The sequence below is a fragment of the Bolinopsis microptera genome, chromosome 11 (assembly GCF_026151205.1).
Source record: "Bolinopsis microptera isolate Bmic1 chromosome 11, MBARI_Bmic_1.0, whole genome shotgun sequence".
Taxonomy (NCBI): domain Eukaryota; kingdom Metazoa; phylum Ctenophora; class Tentaculata; order Lobata; family Bolinopsidae; genus Bolinopsis; species Bolinopsis microptera.
The window spans coordinates 1398278-1415251 of NC_087082.1; the positions used below are offsets into that span (position 1 = coordinate 1398278).

Here is a 16974-nt window from a genome sequence, read left to right on the forward strand (position 1 = left end):
TTGGGGCAAGATACCCCTAGAATACATGTTTTGTGGTATATCATACCCCTTAGTCATGCCTATGTCTTATGTCTACCTCACATGGGCGCCCGGACCACTATGGTATGGCAGTAGGGTGTAATCTACACCATTACCAGTATCTAATTGGACCAATTAGTAGTCAATTTAATTTAAAATCAGTAATAGTCAGTCTACTTCACCATTTTACAATAGCAGCAACCAAATTAAGAACAAGCAAACATCAATACAACGCACAAACAGAGCAACTGGGCAGAGTGTGAGTTACACTACGTCCAAATGTGAATAACGTTTACTTCCTATATTGTCCCTGTACTACACACATTCCACAAATGTATGTTAGGAAGGACATAGGAAGTTGAAAAAATGTGTACTTTATTGTGATCAAGCCTTATTGTAACTTCTGCTATTACACTGGGGCACGAATTGCAATTTTAAGGCAAGATTTCTAAAACAACAAATTATGCCTGTGAATAACGCCTACTTTTTAAAATGCTGCTCATATAAAAAGTATAAGAGATAGACATTAAACTTTTATTGCCACATCATCACAAACGTTCAAACTTCATTCTGACTTTATATTATCATGCTGCTAATGTTAGCCTACAATTAGCATGCAATTAAAAGCTAAATTTTGTGCAAAGTGTGAATTACACTACGTGGAATTGCCCATATGAAACACCATTTAGTGTAATGGGTCCCAGAATCTGGAACTGTATACCTTGGCACATATATTATGTGCAGTCTCCAAGCATGATGGCTTCATATTATGACGGCTTTCATGTTTTCCTTGCCGGATAAACCGCCAATCCGGGGCTCCACGCCACCGAACGGCGAACTTTATACTGGCTGGCGTAATGATCGAGAGAGGCATCTGCAACTCTGACGGATATCAAAGGTACCAAAGGTATTAAATAGTAAAACCACGTTTAAAACTCACTGGACGTCAGAGCCACAATCTCCTATATTCTTGCTGCATAGTATAAATGCTATAAATTGCAGCTTATTGCCGTTTTTATGCACAGATTTATATACTTTCATCCTCCCCTTTTAGTTATGAGCTATATGCTTAGTGGTTACTGCAATTTGATGGTTAAAAATGGACACCAATCATTAAATCTGCATCATTGTTAATAACATTGCAACATATAAACGTTTTAGCACGCTTTTTAAAAAACAGTAAAAGGTTTCCAGATAAACCCTTCGTTACTAATCTAAACCGTTATATCCACTGCATTCCTTAATACCTATTCGTTTAGTTGTATGTTTCCTAGACGAGTCTGTCACAGATCTCGATTAAACTGTTTAATTTTGAACACAGATTTATATACTTTTATCCTCCCCTTTTAGTTGCGAAATATATGTTTACTGCAATTTGAGTGGTTTAAAATGGACACCAATCATTACATCTGCATCATTGTTAATAACATTGCAACATAATATTTTTAGACGTTCTATATCCACTGCATTCCTTACCTGCACTGTTCAGTGTTCGTTAAATAGTTGTATGTTTCCTGGACAAGTCTGTCCCAGATCTCGATTAAACTGTTTAATCGGTCACAAAATGTCATTTCACGATTAGTAACCTGTCACTGACCCATAGGTTCTCAAGCAGCAAGGAGACATTTCTACCAGATCTGCAGACTGCCACATTCTTAGCATTCCACGCTCGGAGTTCCTCCATATCATAAAGTGAGTCTAAATATTTGTTATAATAATAGTCTGCTATTATATTATCCAATTATACGCATATCATAAAGTGAGTCTAAATATATGTTATAATAATAGTCTGCTATATTATTATCCAATTATACGCTCCTATATCTTTCCATAAAATTGGGTTGTCTTAATATATACATGAACAAGCGAACTTTGTTGCAGCTTGTATTTTTGCAGGCTACAAAACCAATAAACCATTTCACTACTTTATAGTACAGTAACTGTAAGTTACATGGTCACCCTGACTATACATAAACCCCTCTCTCGACAGACCACTCCCTGACTATACATAAACCCCTCTCGACAGATCCCTCCCTGACTATACATAAACCCCTCTCGACAGACTCCCTCCCTGACTATACATAAACCCCTCTCGACAGACCCCACCCTGACTATACATAACCCCTCTCGACAGACTCCCTCCCTGACTATACATAAATCCCTCTCGACAGACCCCACCCTGACTATACATAACCCCTCTCGACAGCCCCCCTCCCTGACTATACATAACCCCTCTCGACAGACCCCTCCCTGACTATACATAAATCCCTCTCAACAGACCCCACCCTGACTATACATAAACCCCTCTCGACATACCCCTCCCTGACTACATAAACCCCTCTCGACAGACCCCTCCCTGACTATACATAAACCCCTCTCGACATACCCCCTCCCTGACTACATAAGCCTCTCTCGACAGACCCCTCCCTGACTACATAAACCCCTCTCGACAGACCCCCTCCCTGACTATACATAAACCCCTCTCGACATACCCCCTCCCTAACTATACATAAACCCCTCTCGACAGACCCCCTCCCTAACTATACATAAACCCCTCTCGACAGACCCCCACCCTAACTATACATAACCCCTCTCGACAGACTCCCTCCCTGACTATACATAAGCCCCTCTCGACAGACTCCCTCCCTGACTATACATAAGCCCCTCTCGACAGACCCCCACCCTGACTACATAAACCCCTCTCGACAGACCCCTCCCTGATAACATAACTCACTACCCCTCTCTAACTACCTCTCCTCTCAGTCAGAGTGAGTTGAACACTAAGCGGATAAAGGACGAGGAAGGTAAGGTAGTAGTGGTTAAAGAGCTGAGAGCTAGTGTTAGTGGTGGGGCTCCTGGTGACGTCATCACTGCTGCTAACCCTGCTTCTCTGATAGAACATCTCCGAGAGAATCACAAGAGTGTTGATCCTGAGTACACGGAGGTACATTGTAAGGGGTGGATTACTTCTGTTTTACGTTGGCTTGCAGTTTGTTTTAGAGGGTTATATTATATTGGGAATATTGGTGGAGTTGTAGGGTTTGGTTTTTTAAGATATGATACCGAGGGTGGGGGAAGAAGTCGCATACTTTACATTATAAAGACTACCTTGGAAATCTATGAATAAATAACTGTAGACACAAGAATACAAATCTCTCAATTCTCTGCTGAACTATTAGTGCTTTGCCCCTCCTCTCATTTTCTACTGACCTATCAGTGCTTTGCCCCTCCTCTCAATTCTCTGAGTCTCTGCTGACCTATCAGTGCTTTGCCCCTCCTCTCATTCTCTACTGAACTATCAGTGCTTTGCCCCTCCTCTCATTCTCACTTACCCCTTGTTTCAGTGCTTTGCCCCTCCTCTCATTCTCACTTATCCCTTGTTTCAGGATTTCTTCGTAACATACAGGGTATTCCTTAAAGAAGACGTAGAACAACTGACCAGCTCTCTTCTACATTGGTTTAAAGACAGTGGATACAGATACAAGATACTATCTATTGTCACGTCCTGGGTGTCTGCTCATTTTACTGACTTCGACTACAACCCCAAGTTAGTACTTATAGAGTTATAGTGGTATCTTTTAGTGGTCCTTTTAGTGGTCCTTTTAGTGGTCCATTTAGTGGTCCCATTAGTGGTCCTTTTAGTGGTCCATTTAGTGGTCCCATCAGTGGTCCTTTTAGTGGTCCATTTAGTGGATTATAGAATATACATTCGTTTTATAGATCTGGATTTTAATCGGTATGCTGGAAGCTGATCGGTATGAAAATCGCTGTCACGTGTTCGACAAAATATGGTTAACCTCCAGTTTCTAGATCTGTCAATACTTTATGAAAAAATATACAGAAAGGAAATGTTAACACGTCATCACTGATACGTTCTCTCTCTCTCTCTCAGTGGAGAATAACACTCCCAAATATCCAATCATACAGACATAGGCAAGCTTACCGCGCACGACGTTTTTTCTTTTTTGTTTCGTCCTTTCCGTGTGTGCCGTTTTGTGCCACCCTCTCTGCTGTTCCTGCGCAATTGCGCTCATTCGCTCTTCAATGGGCTGTTCAATTGACAGAGTTACTGGCTGGCACTCCAAACATCTTCTCACTCACAATCACCATCAATCAAATTCAAAATTATGCAATCAATCACTATACATCCACGATCATATGATCAAAACACAAAACTTTGTTATATACTGTTTCTGTTTGAGATTTGAATAACGTTACTGTAATGTTTCAAATTATATTTTAAATGTTCAAAATGTACAGATTGTTATCGGTATTGTCAAGGTATTGTCAAGGTATTGTCAAGGTATTGTCAAGGTATTGTCAAGGTATTGTCAAGGTATTGTCAAGGTATTGTCAAGGTATTGTCAAGGTATTGTCAAGGTATTGTCAAGGTATTGTCAAGGTATTGTCAAGGTATTGTCAAGGTATTGTCAAGGTATTGTCAAGGTATTGTCAAGGTATTGTCAAGGTATTGTCAAGGTATTGTCAAGGTATTGTCAAGGTATTGTCAAGGTATTGTCAAGGTATTGTCAAGGTATTGTCAAGGTATTGTCAAGGTATTGTCAAGGTATTGTCACTTAGGTATTGTCAAGGTATTGTCAAGGTATTGTCAAGGTATTGTCAAGGTATTGTCAAGGTATTGTCAAGGTATTGTCAAGGTATTGTCAAGGTATTGTCAAGGTATTGTCAAGGTATTGTCAAGGTATTGTCAAGGTATTGTCAAGGTATTGTCAAGGTATTGTCAAGGTATTGTCAAGGTATTGTCAAGGTATTGTCAAGGTATTGTCAAGGTATTGTCAAGGTACCCTATCATGATTAGTTTTTTACCTCCCATAAACTGATAAACCAACGTCCCTTTGTTACACGCCTATAAATGTGAGAGCCTTGTACTATAAGATATCATACCTTTCCAGACTCGTTCAACTACTACTATAAAAGGTGTGGATTCTGGCGGGGAGGCGGGAGGTGAGACAAACTGTGATCATTGGTTTTAATTGATTAATAGTTGAAGCTAATTGGTTAATTGCTGTCACGCGTACCTCGCCTCCCCACCAGAATCCACATCTATAACTACTACCATAACTTCTATAACTACTACCATAACTTCTACACACAATGCGAACCTGTAAAAGTTAGAGCTGTTAAGTGACAGTGTGGGGTCTGTAATTCTCACAGTTCCTCTAACCTTCCTCTAACCTTCCTCTAATCATAACAAGGAGCTAACTTTCCACCCTAATGATGTAACTTTGTTATTATAAATAACAATAACAATAGGAGTCCCTGTAATTGAGTATAACTATGTACACACTACATTACAAACTATGTACACACTACATTACAAACTATTTACACTGGACTGCATTGTTTAAACCCCCTCTAAAGAGCATTGTTTTGTTTTAGAGTCCAGGTTGTAGTAGCGTGGTCCAGGGTGATAATTACAGAGCTCTGATTCCAGTACTAGATTGTGTGTTTGTTTGTCACAACACTAGCTCAACTCACTAGCTCAACTCACTAGCTCAACTCACTAGCTCAACTCACTAGCTCAACTCACTAGCTCAACTCACTAGCTCAACTCACTAGCTCAACTCACTAGCTCAACTCACTAGCTCAACTCACTAGCTCAACTCACTAGCTCAACTCACTAGCTCAACTCACTAGCTCAACTCACTAGCTCAACTCACTAGATCAACTCACTAGCTCAACTCACTAGCTCAACTCACTAGCTCAACTCACTAGATCAACTCACTAGCTCAACTCATAAGCTCAACTCACTAGCTCAACTCACTAGCTCAACTCACTAGCTCAACTCACTAGCTCAACTCACTAGCTCAACTCACTAGATCAACTCACTAGCTCAACTCACTAGCTCAACTCACTAGCTCAACTCACTAGCTCAACTCACTAGCTCAACTCACTAGCTCAACTCACTAGCTCAACTCACTAGCTCAACTCACTGGATCAGTTTAATAGCAACTCATGTGTAATAATATTCGTATATAGGATATAATCCTTGAGTCTGCCGTTTTCTGACAAAAGTGCTTAAGTAACATTTTGGAAATTTCGGGTTTTTTGGTCTAACTTTTGTTTTTGGGTCAAGAACTATCCCTGAGGACCATTGGATACATTCGCCGACCCCCCAAAACCCCCTTTTTGGAACCCCCTAAAATGCAAAAAGTGGTCATTTTTCTGAGAAAAGTGCTTAAGTAACATTTTGGAAAACGGGTGCCGTTTATTTCAAAAATGGTGCCATTTCGGGAATTGAAAACGGTGGCATTGTTTTCTACGTCCAAAACTGGCCTAGTGACGGCAATTTGGTGATCGTGGGTCTTTTGGCCTGGGAAAAAACAATTTATGTCACTTAAGCACTTTTGTGAAAACGGGCTCGTTTTCTCACAAAAGTGCTTAAGTGCCATTATACGTTTAATTAAATGTTGATTCTGCCAACTGAAACTATATAATCGGTACTAACAAATCTAAATTTTCACGGCGGATCGATTGGTGATGGTCATAAACTTCAGAAACTCTAGCTTCACCGTCAAACTTGCCGATTTGTCAATGCAGAACGTTTCAAAATATACGTCATAATTTGCTTTACAATTTTGTATTCTCTTATAAGTTGAGACTGGCGGGATTATCGACAGGCAAGGGAACATTACCAAAGAGATAGAAACGATTTGCCTCACTGATCCTTCTCTGTTGATATGGAGAAAGTTCTTTAACTACCACACATGCCGGAGTACAAGGAGGCGATTTTTACAAGACGCCTTGTCACATTTAACGAGACCTTCGCGAGGCTGGGGTCAGACGGAGCTCCTTTAGCGATTCTTTGGAATGCGTCAATCGCAGGAAGGAAAGAAGAGAATGTGTCCTCGAGTTGGATAAGGGCAATAAAACATTTTGCCGCAGGCAAGATTGGTGGTAGCAGGGAGATCATTTTTTGGGCAGACAATTGTTCTGCTCAAAACAAGTGTTGGACTTTATTTACTGCCCTATGTTCAATTATCAACAGCCCAGATGTTGACCTGGACAAGATAACGGTCAAGTATCTAGAGCCAGGGCACACCTTTATGAGTGCAGACTCATTCCACCATAAAGTGGAGTTGTCCATTAAACAATCAGGTCAACTTCATGATTATAAGGACTTTGTTCAGGCAGTTGAACAATGAACAGGTGGGTACAGCTGCGATAAGCATGAACTGCACAGACTTTGAATCGTAGCCAAGGTCCTACGGAACAAGAAACCGTTATAAAACTGAGAGATCTCTCTTAAAACTAAAAGATGTTTAAGTTGTAAGTTTCCAGCGTGGGTCTGTAGAAATGGGATGGAAAACAAATCATGACGAGGTTTCCTTTCATTTCACTCCATTTCTCAGACAAAAAGACGAGAGACTCATTTCCATAGGTTGCAAAATAGCTTACTCCCAAAAAACAAGACATTATACGTAAACTGTGCAGGCTTATGGCCCCGAGTAGTAGGGTATTCTGGATGAACTTGCCTGATAGTACAGATATAACAGATCTTAATCGAGTGTTTGACTAAAAATCATCTATTTCTTGTATTATTTACCATTTATTTATTTACAGTATTATTCACAATTATGTTACATTTTTATACGCTTGTTTTTCTTTGCCTCGCGTTACGATATCAATGATTCGCAAATAATTGGTCTTTATGAAGAAAGCCTCATCTGAGTTCTTAATTTAATTTCTAAAGAAAGAAACTTATTAATTATTATAACCCTGTACTTTCACCAATCAACTCTTCGTTGAAATGCTGGTAGAATTCCGACTATTTTTTAATACGCTGGGGAGAAGGGAGTGTTTTCGTGTTCTTAAACCACCACCAATCAATTTGTCGTACAATTTTAGGTCAGATTGATTGCAGATAAAGTTCCCACTAATGTGGCTGTACTTAAGCACTTTTCTCAGAAAACAAAATTTTCAAATTTTCAATTTCAGCGTGTCCCCTTTTTACAACCAATGTTTCATCACAACAGTTTAAGGCTCATTTTTCGTTTTACTTTCGATGACCAATGGTTTGAACGGGTCATTTTCATCAGAACATGGAGCTTTTGCTGATGTGGCTGTACTTATGCACTTTTCTCAGAAAACGAAATTTCAAATTTTCTATTTCAGCGTGTCCCCTATTTACAACCAATGTTTCATCACAACATTTTTAGGCTAATTTTTCGTTTTACTTTCGATGACCAATGGTTTGAACGGGTCATTTTCAACAGAACATGTAGTATTTGCCGATGTGACTGTACTTAAGCACTTTTCTAAGAAATCCAAACTATAATTTGTGATTTTGAGGCACTTTCCGAGAAGTTAGGATGATGAAACCTTGTCATAAGTCTCAAAAGTCGACAAAGTACCTTAGAAACATAGTGGATGCAGTTTAAATTGGACAGTAACTAGCCCAGAGCAATTACAGAATTGAAATCTTTAAAGTTAATTTGCACAAAATGAACCTTGTGTTACTTAAGCACTTTTGTCAGAAAACGGCAGGAGTAGACTGCAGGGTTAAATAAGATATTAATATGGTTAAAAACTTCACCTCAAGTATCCTACCTCAGTCACGTGTGTCCAATTAAAACTTTATATCTTGGTTAAAAGTTATAAAACCCAGAACATTCTGACAAGCTTTCTCAGGTAAGCTGTCCCATACTACCTGACACTGTGTGATGCCATCTTAATAGTCATGTGACACGTGTGACGTCATCTTACTAGTCCTGTGACACGTGTGACGTCATCTTACTAGTCATGTGACACGTGTGACGTCATCTTACTAGTCATGTGACACGTGTGACGTCATCTTACTAGTCATGTAACGACTTGTAGACAACGCACTTACCATAAACATTTAGTATTTCCCCTATAAAACCTGGTGATATTGCTACATTTAGTATTTCCCCTATAAAACCTGGTGATATTGCTACCCTGACCCACAAAGACGAGAGTACCTTACCTTAGAGTTTATACAATATGTGTTACTACACACCCCACACCAGAACCAATCAAATTACACCTGATTCAACAAAATATATACCCAATCAAATTTGCCTTCTCTTTAAAAACATACTGTTCAATATAGTGTAAAGTATTACCTCTCCATACCTCAATACTCATACACTATACCTCATTATATTGTGTAGTAGATTCACTGCAGTTTATTTGACAGATTCCTCCCCAAACATGAACATTTACTACTTCATACCGTGACTATAGCAACGAAATACCGTGACTATAGCAACAACATTTCACAGCAGCAATGTTATCTCCTCCTCACCGTATGATTGTAAAGAATGTTTGATCCAGGCCCTCACATTCCACTAAAACTCTCTCTCTCTCTCTCTCTCTCTCTCTCTCTCTCTCTCTCTCTCTCTCTCTCTCTCTCTCTCTCTCTCTCTCTCTCTCTCTCTCTCTCTCTCTCTCTCTCTCTCTCTCTCTCTCTCTCTCTCTCTCTCTCTCTCTCTCTCTCTCTCTCTCTCTCTCTCTCTCTCTCTCTCTCTCTCTCTCTCTCTCTCTCTCTCTCTCTCTCTCTCTCTCTCTCTCTCTCTCTCTCTCTCTCTCTCTGCACACTAATCCTCTATATAATAGCTCCATCTTGCTAGTAGTAACAGTACCCTCTCTATTTCTCTACACTCGACTAATGCAATGGGGGACCTGGAGTGGTTTCAGTGAAATACACCCGAACAAATATTATTTATAGCGCAAGTGTTTACAAATCCTATTTAGTGTTTACTAAAGCTGTGTTATTAAAAGGGTGGTGGTCTAGAAATTAAGAGTTGAACAAGTTTATATTTTGAATTGTTTTGATTTAATTGTTTCCGCAGAATTTACCGAAAACTCGTACTACAGAGAAAATAGTGGCAACGTTAGAAAATTAGAATGAGTCCAATCGTGTGATATTACATGGGGTGTAGATAAGGAGAGGAGAGGTTTTTATGGAGATTAAGCGCATTCAAATTTAAAAGCTTGACCATTACTGGAATAATCGGATTATATTGTGTTAAAGTATTAGAAGCTAGATAGTGTTATTCTTATTCTCTGCTGAATGGTTTATGCTTTCGGACTCTAAATGAAGGTTAAAACAGGTTTTTTAAATGAAAATATTAGAGAATTGGTTCACGTGCTGAAACTTGTACAGTGAAGTAGCTATTTAAGGGGGCATACACCAAAACAGTGGTTTGTGCCGTCCAGACCAAATGACCTCATAAGCAGTTCAGTGACCTTCTAGCGCACCGTTTCCACACCAAAAAAAATTATTTTGAGAATACCCATTTTTGTAATCGAGCATTTCCTGGTTGAGAGTGCAATTTTCGGAAAAAATTATTTTGTGGCTGAGACGCTATAAGTTAATCATTTCTTGCGGTATCGGGTTGAAATTTTGCTCGCCGTTTATTCACATCTATTTCAAGATGTGTGTAAAATCTTGATATCGTGTCTAAAAAGGCTGGTGTGTTATGAATTTTTAAAGTCAAAAAGCTAAAATTGTCCTTTTCAGGCTTATTTTAACAAAAAGACAGTCAGGGAAGATCGGATTGGTTTGATGCTTAACATCAAATTGTTCTCTGAATTCTGGCGCAGTTTTTGATGCCCTCAAAAACGTTTTTACTCATTCAGCTTCAAATCTATTGGACCTCAAAGCCAAACAACAAATTTAGGCACATTTTTCGATTTTAATATTTACTGATTTTTCTAAAATTTTGATAGGAATATGCTAGTGACTTTTTGAAGGGTGCAAAATAACCGCAACTAGCACATTTATATATGAGTTATGAACAACAAAACACCCTAAAATGCTTCCCTTTGAAGTTATGGGAGAAAATGTGATTTTTTGGCTTTGCAGATAAAAAATCACATTTTCTCCCATAACTTCAAAGGGAAGCATTTTAGGGTGTTTTGTTGTTCATAACTCATATATAAATGTGCTAGTTGCGGTTATTTTGCACCCTTCAAAAAGTCACTAGCACATTCCTATCAAAATTTTAGAAAAATCAGTAAATATTAAAAACGAAAAATGTGCCTAAATTTGTTGTTTGGCTTTAAGGTCCAATAGATCAGAAGGTGAATGAGTAAAAACATTTTTGAAGGCATCAAAAACTGCGCCAGAATTCAGAGAACAATTTGATGTCAAGCATCAAATCAATCCGATCTTCCCTGACTGTCTTTTTGTTAAAATAAGCCTGAAAAGGACAATTTTAGCTTTTTGACTTTAAAAATTCATAACACACCAGCCTATTTAGATACGATATCAAGATTTTACACACACCTTGAAATGGATGTGATTAAACGGCGAGCAAAATTTCAACCCGATACCGCAAGAAATGATTAACTTATAGCGTCTCAACCACAAAATAATTTTTTCCGAAAATTGCACTCTCAACCAGGAAATGCTCGATTACAAAAATGGGAATTCTCAAAATAATTTTTTTTGATGTGGAAACGGTGCGCTAGAAGGTCACTGAACTGCCTATGAGGTCATTTGGTCTGGACAGATTTGGTGTATGCCCCCTTAAAGTTATATCTGACATTAGAAGTTCGAATTTTTCCTCTTGCAAATTTATAGTCAATCTCCTATTACAGCCGTTCATAACAATGGAACGTGTAAAGTTTTTAAACATTGATCGTTTTAAGACATTAAGTTATTTCTAGCGATTTGAAAAGTCACATAACACAGAACTCAGACATCTTTTCGTGAGTTAAATAAGTAAATTGCAGAAAACCTCCAAGTATGCACAAAACAAACCACAACATCAAACCCAACAACTCCCCTCCCAACAACTCCCTCACCCCTCCCAACAACTCCCCCCCCCCCCCCACAACAACTCACACCATCCCCGCAGGTTGTGGAAGTTTCTAGAAGATTTCGAGTCGGAGCTGAGAGTGTGGAACCTGAAACAGGAACTAACCCAGTTCAGGCAGCTGTGTAACAACAGGACGCTACTCAGGACTATAACTATATCACGTGATAAGGCAGATCCTATACCGTTACTTGTGGGGGGAGCTCAGATCGGGTGAGCAATTTGTTTGTTGAGATCGTAATAGTGTTATTGTTACTGAAATCTTATTATTGTGGATCTTTCTTACCCTTTTTAGTCGTTTTGTGCCTTTGTACTGTTGTTACATGTATGATTTAAGTGAAAAAAAGGGATACATTTGAGTGGCTGTTGAATGTCAATGCACAATGCACATGAGTTATTATATTTGAACTTACAATTTTGAAGTTTTGTACGGTTCGTCTGATACCACAGTGGAACAATCTCTACTACTCCGCGCCACAATGCAACACTATCTCGCTATATCCCGATATACTTCTACTCTGCACTGAACTAGGGTTATACTATAAGTTATAACTCACAGTTTGTTTACAATGTATTTACAATATAGTTTCTCTCTATCTGTTTATATTATATATACAGCTACATATCAGAAGTGTCCTGTAATGTTCTATTATTATACTTAGTGCTGTAAAGGTAAAGATAAGATTAGCGCACGATCAGTGCCAACTGAATAATGTAATTCTATACTATTTAGTGTTTACACCCTCTGTAGCAACATGTACATAGTGATTGTCTGTGATAATGATCGTGAATATGTCAGCTTTCACAGCTTTCACAGCGCTAATGATAGTCATTATGGGGCTCAATGAGGGGTATTGTGGTACAGATTACATGTGTTTAGCTTTGTGAAGTGTTACAGTGTACTGGAATCGTGTAATCATGCGGTGGGTGCTATATCTCAATAATAGCTGAGTTCATAATATCATGTTTACTGCTATTTCCAAGTGGTTTATGTTCATTTTTATTATTGCAAAGAATAAACGAGTAGCAGGTTCAAGTCCCCAAATACTATTTTAAAAACAGGAGTATAATAACAAGCCTCAGTAATATCCAGTACTAAACTGAGAATATTGAAATAAGTGTAGCAGTGCAGCAGGTGTAGTGTAGTTGAAGTGTCACATTGTACACAGATACTTGACAGTGTACAGCTGTACTCAGCTAATTAATATTCATGTCCACCTGCGTATCACGGGATACACTCAGTTATAGGTTACATCACGTGATACTTAACAGTGTCACGTACTCACGTGATAATGCCTCACTGATTTCACCCCACTCTTCTACAATTCCATCCCCAACTGATTCTCACGATATTGCTCCAGATTTGCAGATAAATTTCCCTAAATAGGTAGCAACGATTTTACCTTATGTATACTGGATACCACTGGTTGCTTTTCCCACAGTTCAAGTTCCGCTCATTACCCACGTGCTAATCACATGGTAACCACGTGACCTACTTTCACAGCACGTGCATTTCCTGAACCTTCACGAGTGCGCGCGTGCACCTGTAACAACTCAGCAGACATCATGTACTGAACTAGGGAAGTTGTACTGTACTACTATATAATAGTTGGGAGTATTAGTGGTACATTTAGTAGTGTATTGGTAGTGTGAGTAGAGGACACAGGGTAGAGGACACAGTGAGTAGAGGACACAGTGAGTAGAGGACACAGTGGGTAGAGGACACAGTGAGTAGAGGACACAGTGAGTAGAGGACACAGTGAGTAGAGGACACAGTGAGTAGAGGATACAGTGAGTAGAGGACACAGTGAGTAGAGGACACAGTGAGTAGAGGACACAGTGAGTAGAGGATACAGTGAGTAGAGGACACAGTGAGTAGAGGACACAGTGAGTAGAGGACACAGTGAGTAGAGGATACAGTGAGTAGAGGACACAGTGAGTAGAGGACACAGTGAGTAGAGGACACAGGGTAATGGTGTGTACTGATAATATCTAGTGGTGTGTACTGATAATATCTAGTGGTGTGTACTGATAATATCTAGTGGTGTGTACTGATAATATCTAGTGGTGTGTACTGATAATATCTAGTGGCGTGTACTGATAATATCTAGTGGCGTGTACTGATAATATCTAGTTATTGTCGGCTTCATACAACCAACAAAACGGTTCACCAAATGTGGAAAAAACAAAGTTTAACGTTTTTCCATCCTGATCGTGACCACAGCCTGCTGCTGCGAAGAAGATAATATCTAGTACAGCTGATATCATCTATCCCCACTTGTGAGGATGTTACTAGTGTTTACTACTAACTAGAACTAGTGCTGCATTACTAATATTACTAGTCTGTAAGTACTAGTATTACTAGTCTGTAAGTACTAGTATTACTAGTCTGTAAGTACTAGTATTACTAGTCTGTAAGTACTAGTATTACTAGTCTGTAAGTACTAGAGACAACATATAACTGCAATGTGTCCGGTCCACTGGGAATTAAATGTGTTGAAATGTTTCTTACAGTGCTGTATAATAGTGTATACATAATATTACAGACTGCTTATTACTTTACTACTGGATAATGGTGCCCGATAATGCTAAACTAAGTTGGTTAGTTCGTAAGGCTCTTAAAGGAATTCAGTCAATAAATTCCATTTTTACCTCTCATTGTAACATCGCTTATCTAAATTATCATTCTTCGAAACAAATAATCTGCCAGGCGCTATCACTATATCAGTACAAGTCACTACCCCCCGGCCCTCCCTATAGAACCCTTCATTTACCTCCCTCTCCTTGCACCCCCCCCCTCCCTATAGAACCCTTCATTTACCTCCCTCTCCTTGCACCCCCCCCCCCTCCCTATATAACCCTTCATTTACCTCCCTCTCCTTGCACCCCCCCCCCCTATAGAACCCTTCATTTACCTCCCTCTCCTTGTGCAGGTGTGGAACGTTTGTAACGAAGGTAGCAGAGGGAAGTTCCTTTGACACAGCTCACCTGCGAGCCAGTGATGAGCTGATACAGTTCAACGACACTAAACTCGACCAGTTCTCTGAGGATAGAATCACTAAGATGCTCTCACAGAGTATGTGGATATTATTACTACTGCAATCTATAAAATATTATATATTATACATTATACATTATACATATTGTGTAACTTTGATATTATTCGTTCAAGCATTCTTGTACTGTGCATTCCTCTGCAGTCTGTATTCCTGTACTCTGTATGATTTGATGCTCTCTCTCTCTCTCTCTCTGAGTACTAATCACTTACAGGCTGTTAGTTTTGCATAATATTATCTAGAACATCTCCATTTTTCTTATAATATACCAAGCCAGTTGTTCTTACCCAATTATACTGGTTGTGATGATAATGGTCGTTTATAGCTGATGTCTACCATGCTTTAAAGTTTCCTTCTTGGATATTGTTAGTGAAAGATGATGGATCATATCATCAACTGTACCATTTATTTGTTCATATCTCAGGTATACGGTTCACACTGATGGTACGGAGTAACAAGATAGGAACCAAAGACGCGATACAGCGATCAGAGGACGATATAAACAAGAACCGAGTGCTGGACAACCAACCTAGAATACACGTGAGTTTCATGTTGATCCGGACGGTGCCGGACGGTGCCTGCAGTTCTAATGACTGATTGTTGTTTTGATGCTACTGCTCTGCTGGGGTTTTGAGTTCACTTTTACATTTTCGATTTTAATTCTGAAAGATTTGCTCGTTTAAAATATGGCATATTCAAACAAATTTGCTGTGCTTTTGGGATTGGTATTTGGGTTTTGCTTGATTTTTGATTGAAGCACGTTTCAGAGCAACTCAGATAGCATTGGGAAAACAAAAGCGTTTTCAGGATTCATAGATTCGTTAAAACAGAGGAAACCTCAGAAAAGGGTAAATTAATTTGTAACGTTAAACCACTTTCTTCATAAGTTGTGTGTTACTAGTGACGTAAATGCCTATTATTTGAGTAGCAAGACGTAGTATACAGTTCACGTTATTGATATTTTGGGGAAAGCTAGATAATATTATGATCTAAGGTGATGGCACGCCTTTGTACACTGTACAGTGTACTCTGCGCAAAGCATGAATATGCATATTTCTAAATGATAGCAATTTAAAAATGTAGGTATTGTATTATTACCTCGTGTTTGAACCTGCTTGTAAATGGAAAAGTAGGGGGTCCGAAACTAATTGTAGGATTGTCACGAAGCATGTTGAAACCCCGAAATTAACTGACCTCATTAATATCACTATTGTTCTGAACTGATGCCTGCCTTCAGGGTCGACTTGAAGATTATCCCGTGAATATGACTCTCCCAAACTCAAAACTAGACCTCACTGGAGCAGACCAGAATGACATGAACGTCTCCAGAATCTCCATGATGTCATCTCGCTCCAACATGACCTCAACATCCTCGCTCTCGTCACGTGGGAGTGTGGGCCTGAACCGTGAGGCGGTGAAACTTTACTCTGATGATAATGTGTTCAAGTACATTCAGATCACGGAGGAGACAACTGCGTTAGAGTTGGTCTATATTGGTCTAGATCAGGTGAGGTTATCTGTTAGAGTTGGTCTATATTGGTCTAGATCAGGTGAGATTATCTGTTAAAGTTGGTCTATATTGGTCTAGATCAGGTGAGATTATCTGTTAGAGTTGGTCTATATTGGTCTAGATCAGGTGAGGTTATCTGTTAGAGTTGGTCTATATATTGGTCTAGATTAGGTGAGATTATCTGTTAGAGTTGGTCTATATTGGTCTAGATCAGGTGAGATTATCTGTTAGAGTTGGTATATATTGGTCTAGATCAGGTGAGATTATCTGTTAGAGTTGATCTATATTGGTCTAGATCAGGTAAGATTATCTGTTAGAGTTGGTCTATATTGGTCTAGATCAGGTGAGATTATCTGTTATAGTTGGTCTTATTGGTCTAGATCAGGTGAGATTATCTGTTATAGTTGGTCTTATTGGTCTAGATCAGGTGAGATTATCTGTTAGAGTTGGTCTATATTGGTCTAGATCAGGTGAGATTATCTGTTAGAGTTGGTCTATATTGGTCTAGATCAGGTGAGATTATCTGTTAGAGTTGGTCTATATTGGTCTAGATCAGGTGAGATTATCTGTTAGAGTTGGTATA

The 16974-nt window shown here is 39.1% G+C and overlaps 1 protein-coding gene across 1 annotated transcript in view; it reads left to right on the top strand.

Annotated features, from left to right (window-relative positions):
- Window positions 1-16974, top strand: part of LOC134822726 (rap guanine nucleotide exchange factor 6-like) — a 40590-nt gene that overhangs the window by 11791 nt on the left and 11825 nt on the right. The window contains exons 8-15 of the mRNA XM_063833945.1: window positions 1622-1710; window positions 2782-2962; window positions 3405-3565; window positions 11868-12038; window positions 14759-14901; window positions 15306-15421; window positions 15649-15729; window positions 16119-16388. Coding sequence (XP_063690015.1) covers window positions 1622-1710; window positions 2782-2962; window positions 3405-3565; window positions 11868-12038; window positions 14759-14901; window positions 15306-15421; window positions 15649-15729; window positions 16119-16388 — 1212 coding nt within the window. The remainder of the gene's footprint in view (window positions 1-1621; window positions 1711-2781; window positions 2963-3404; window positions 3566-11867; window positions 12039-14758; window positions 14902-15305; window positions 15422-15648; window positions 15730-16118; window positions 16389-16974) is intronic.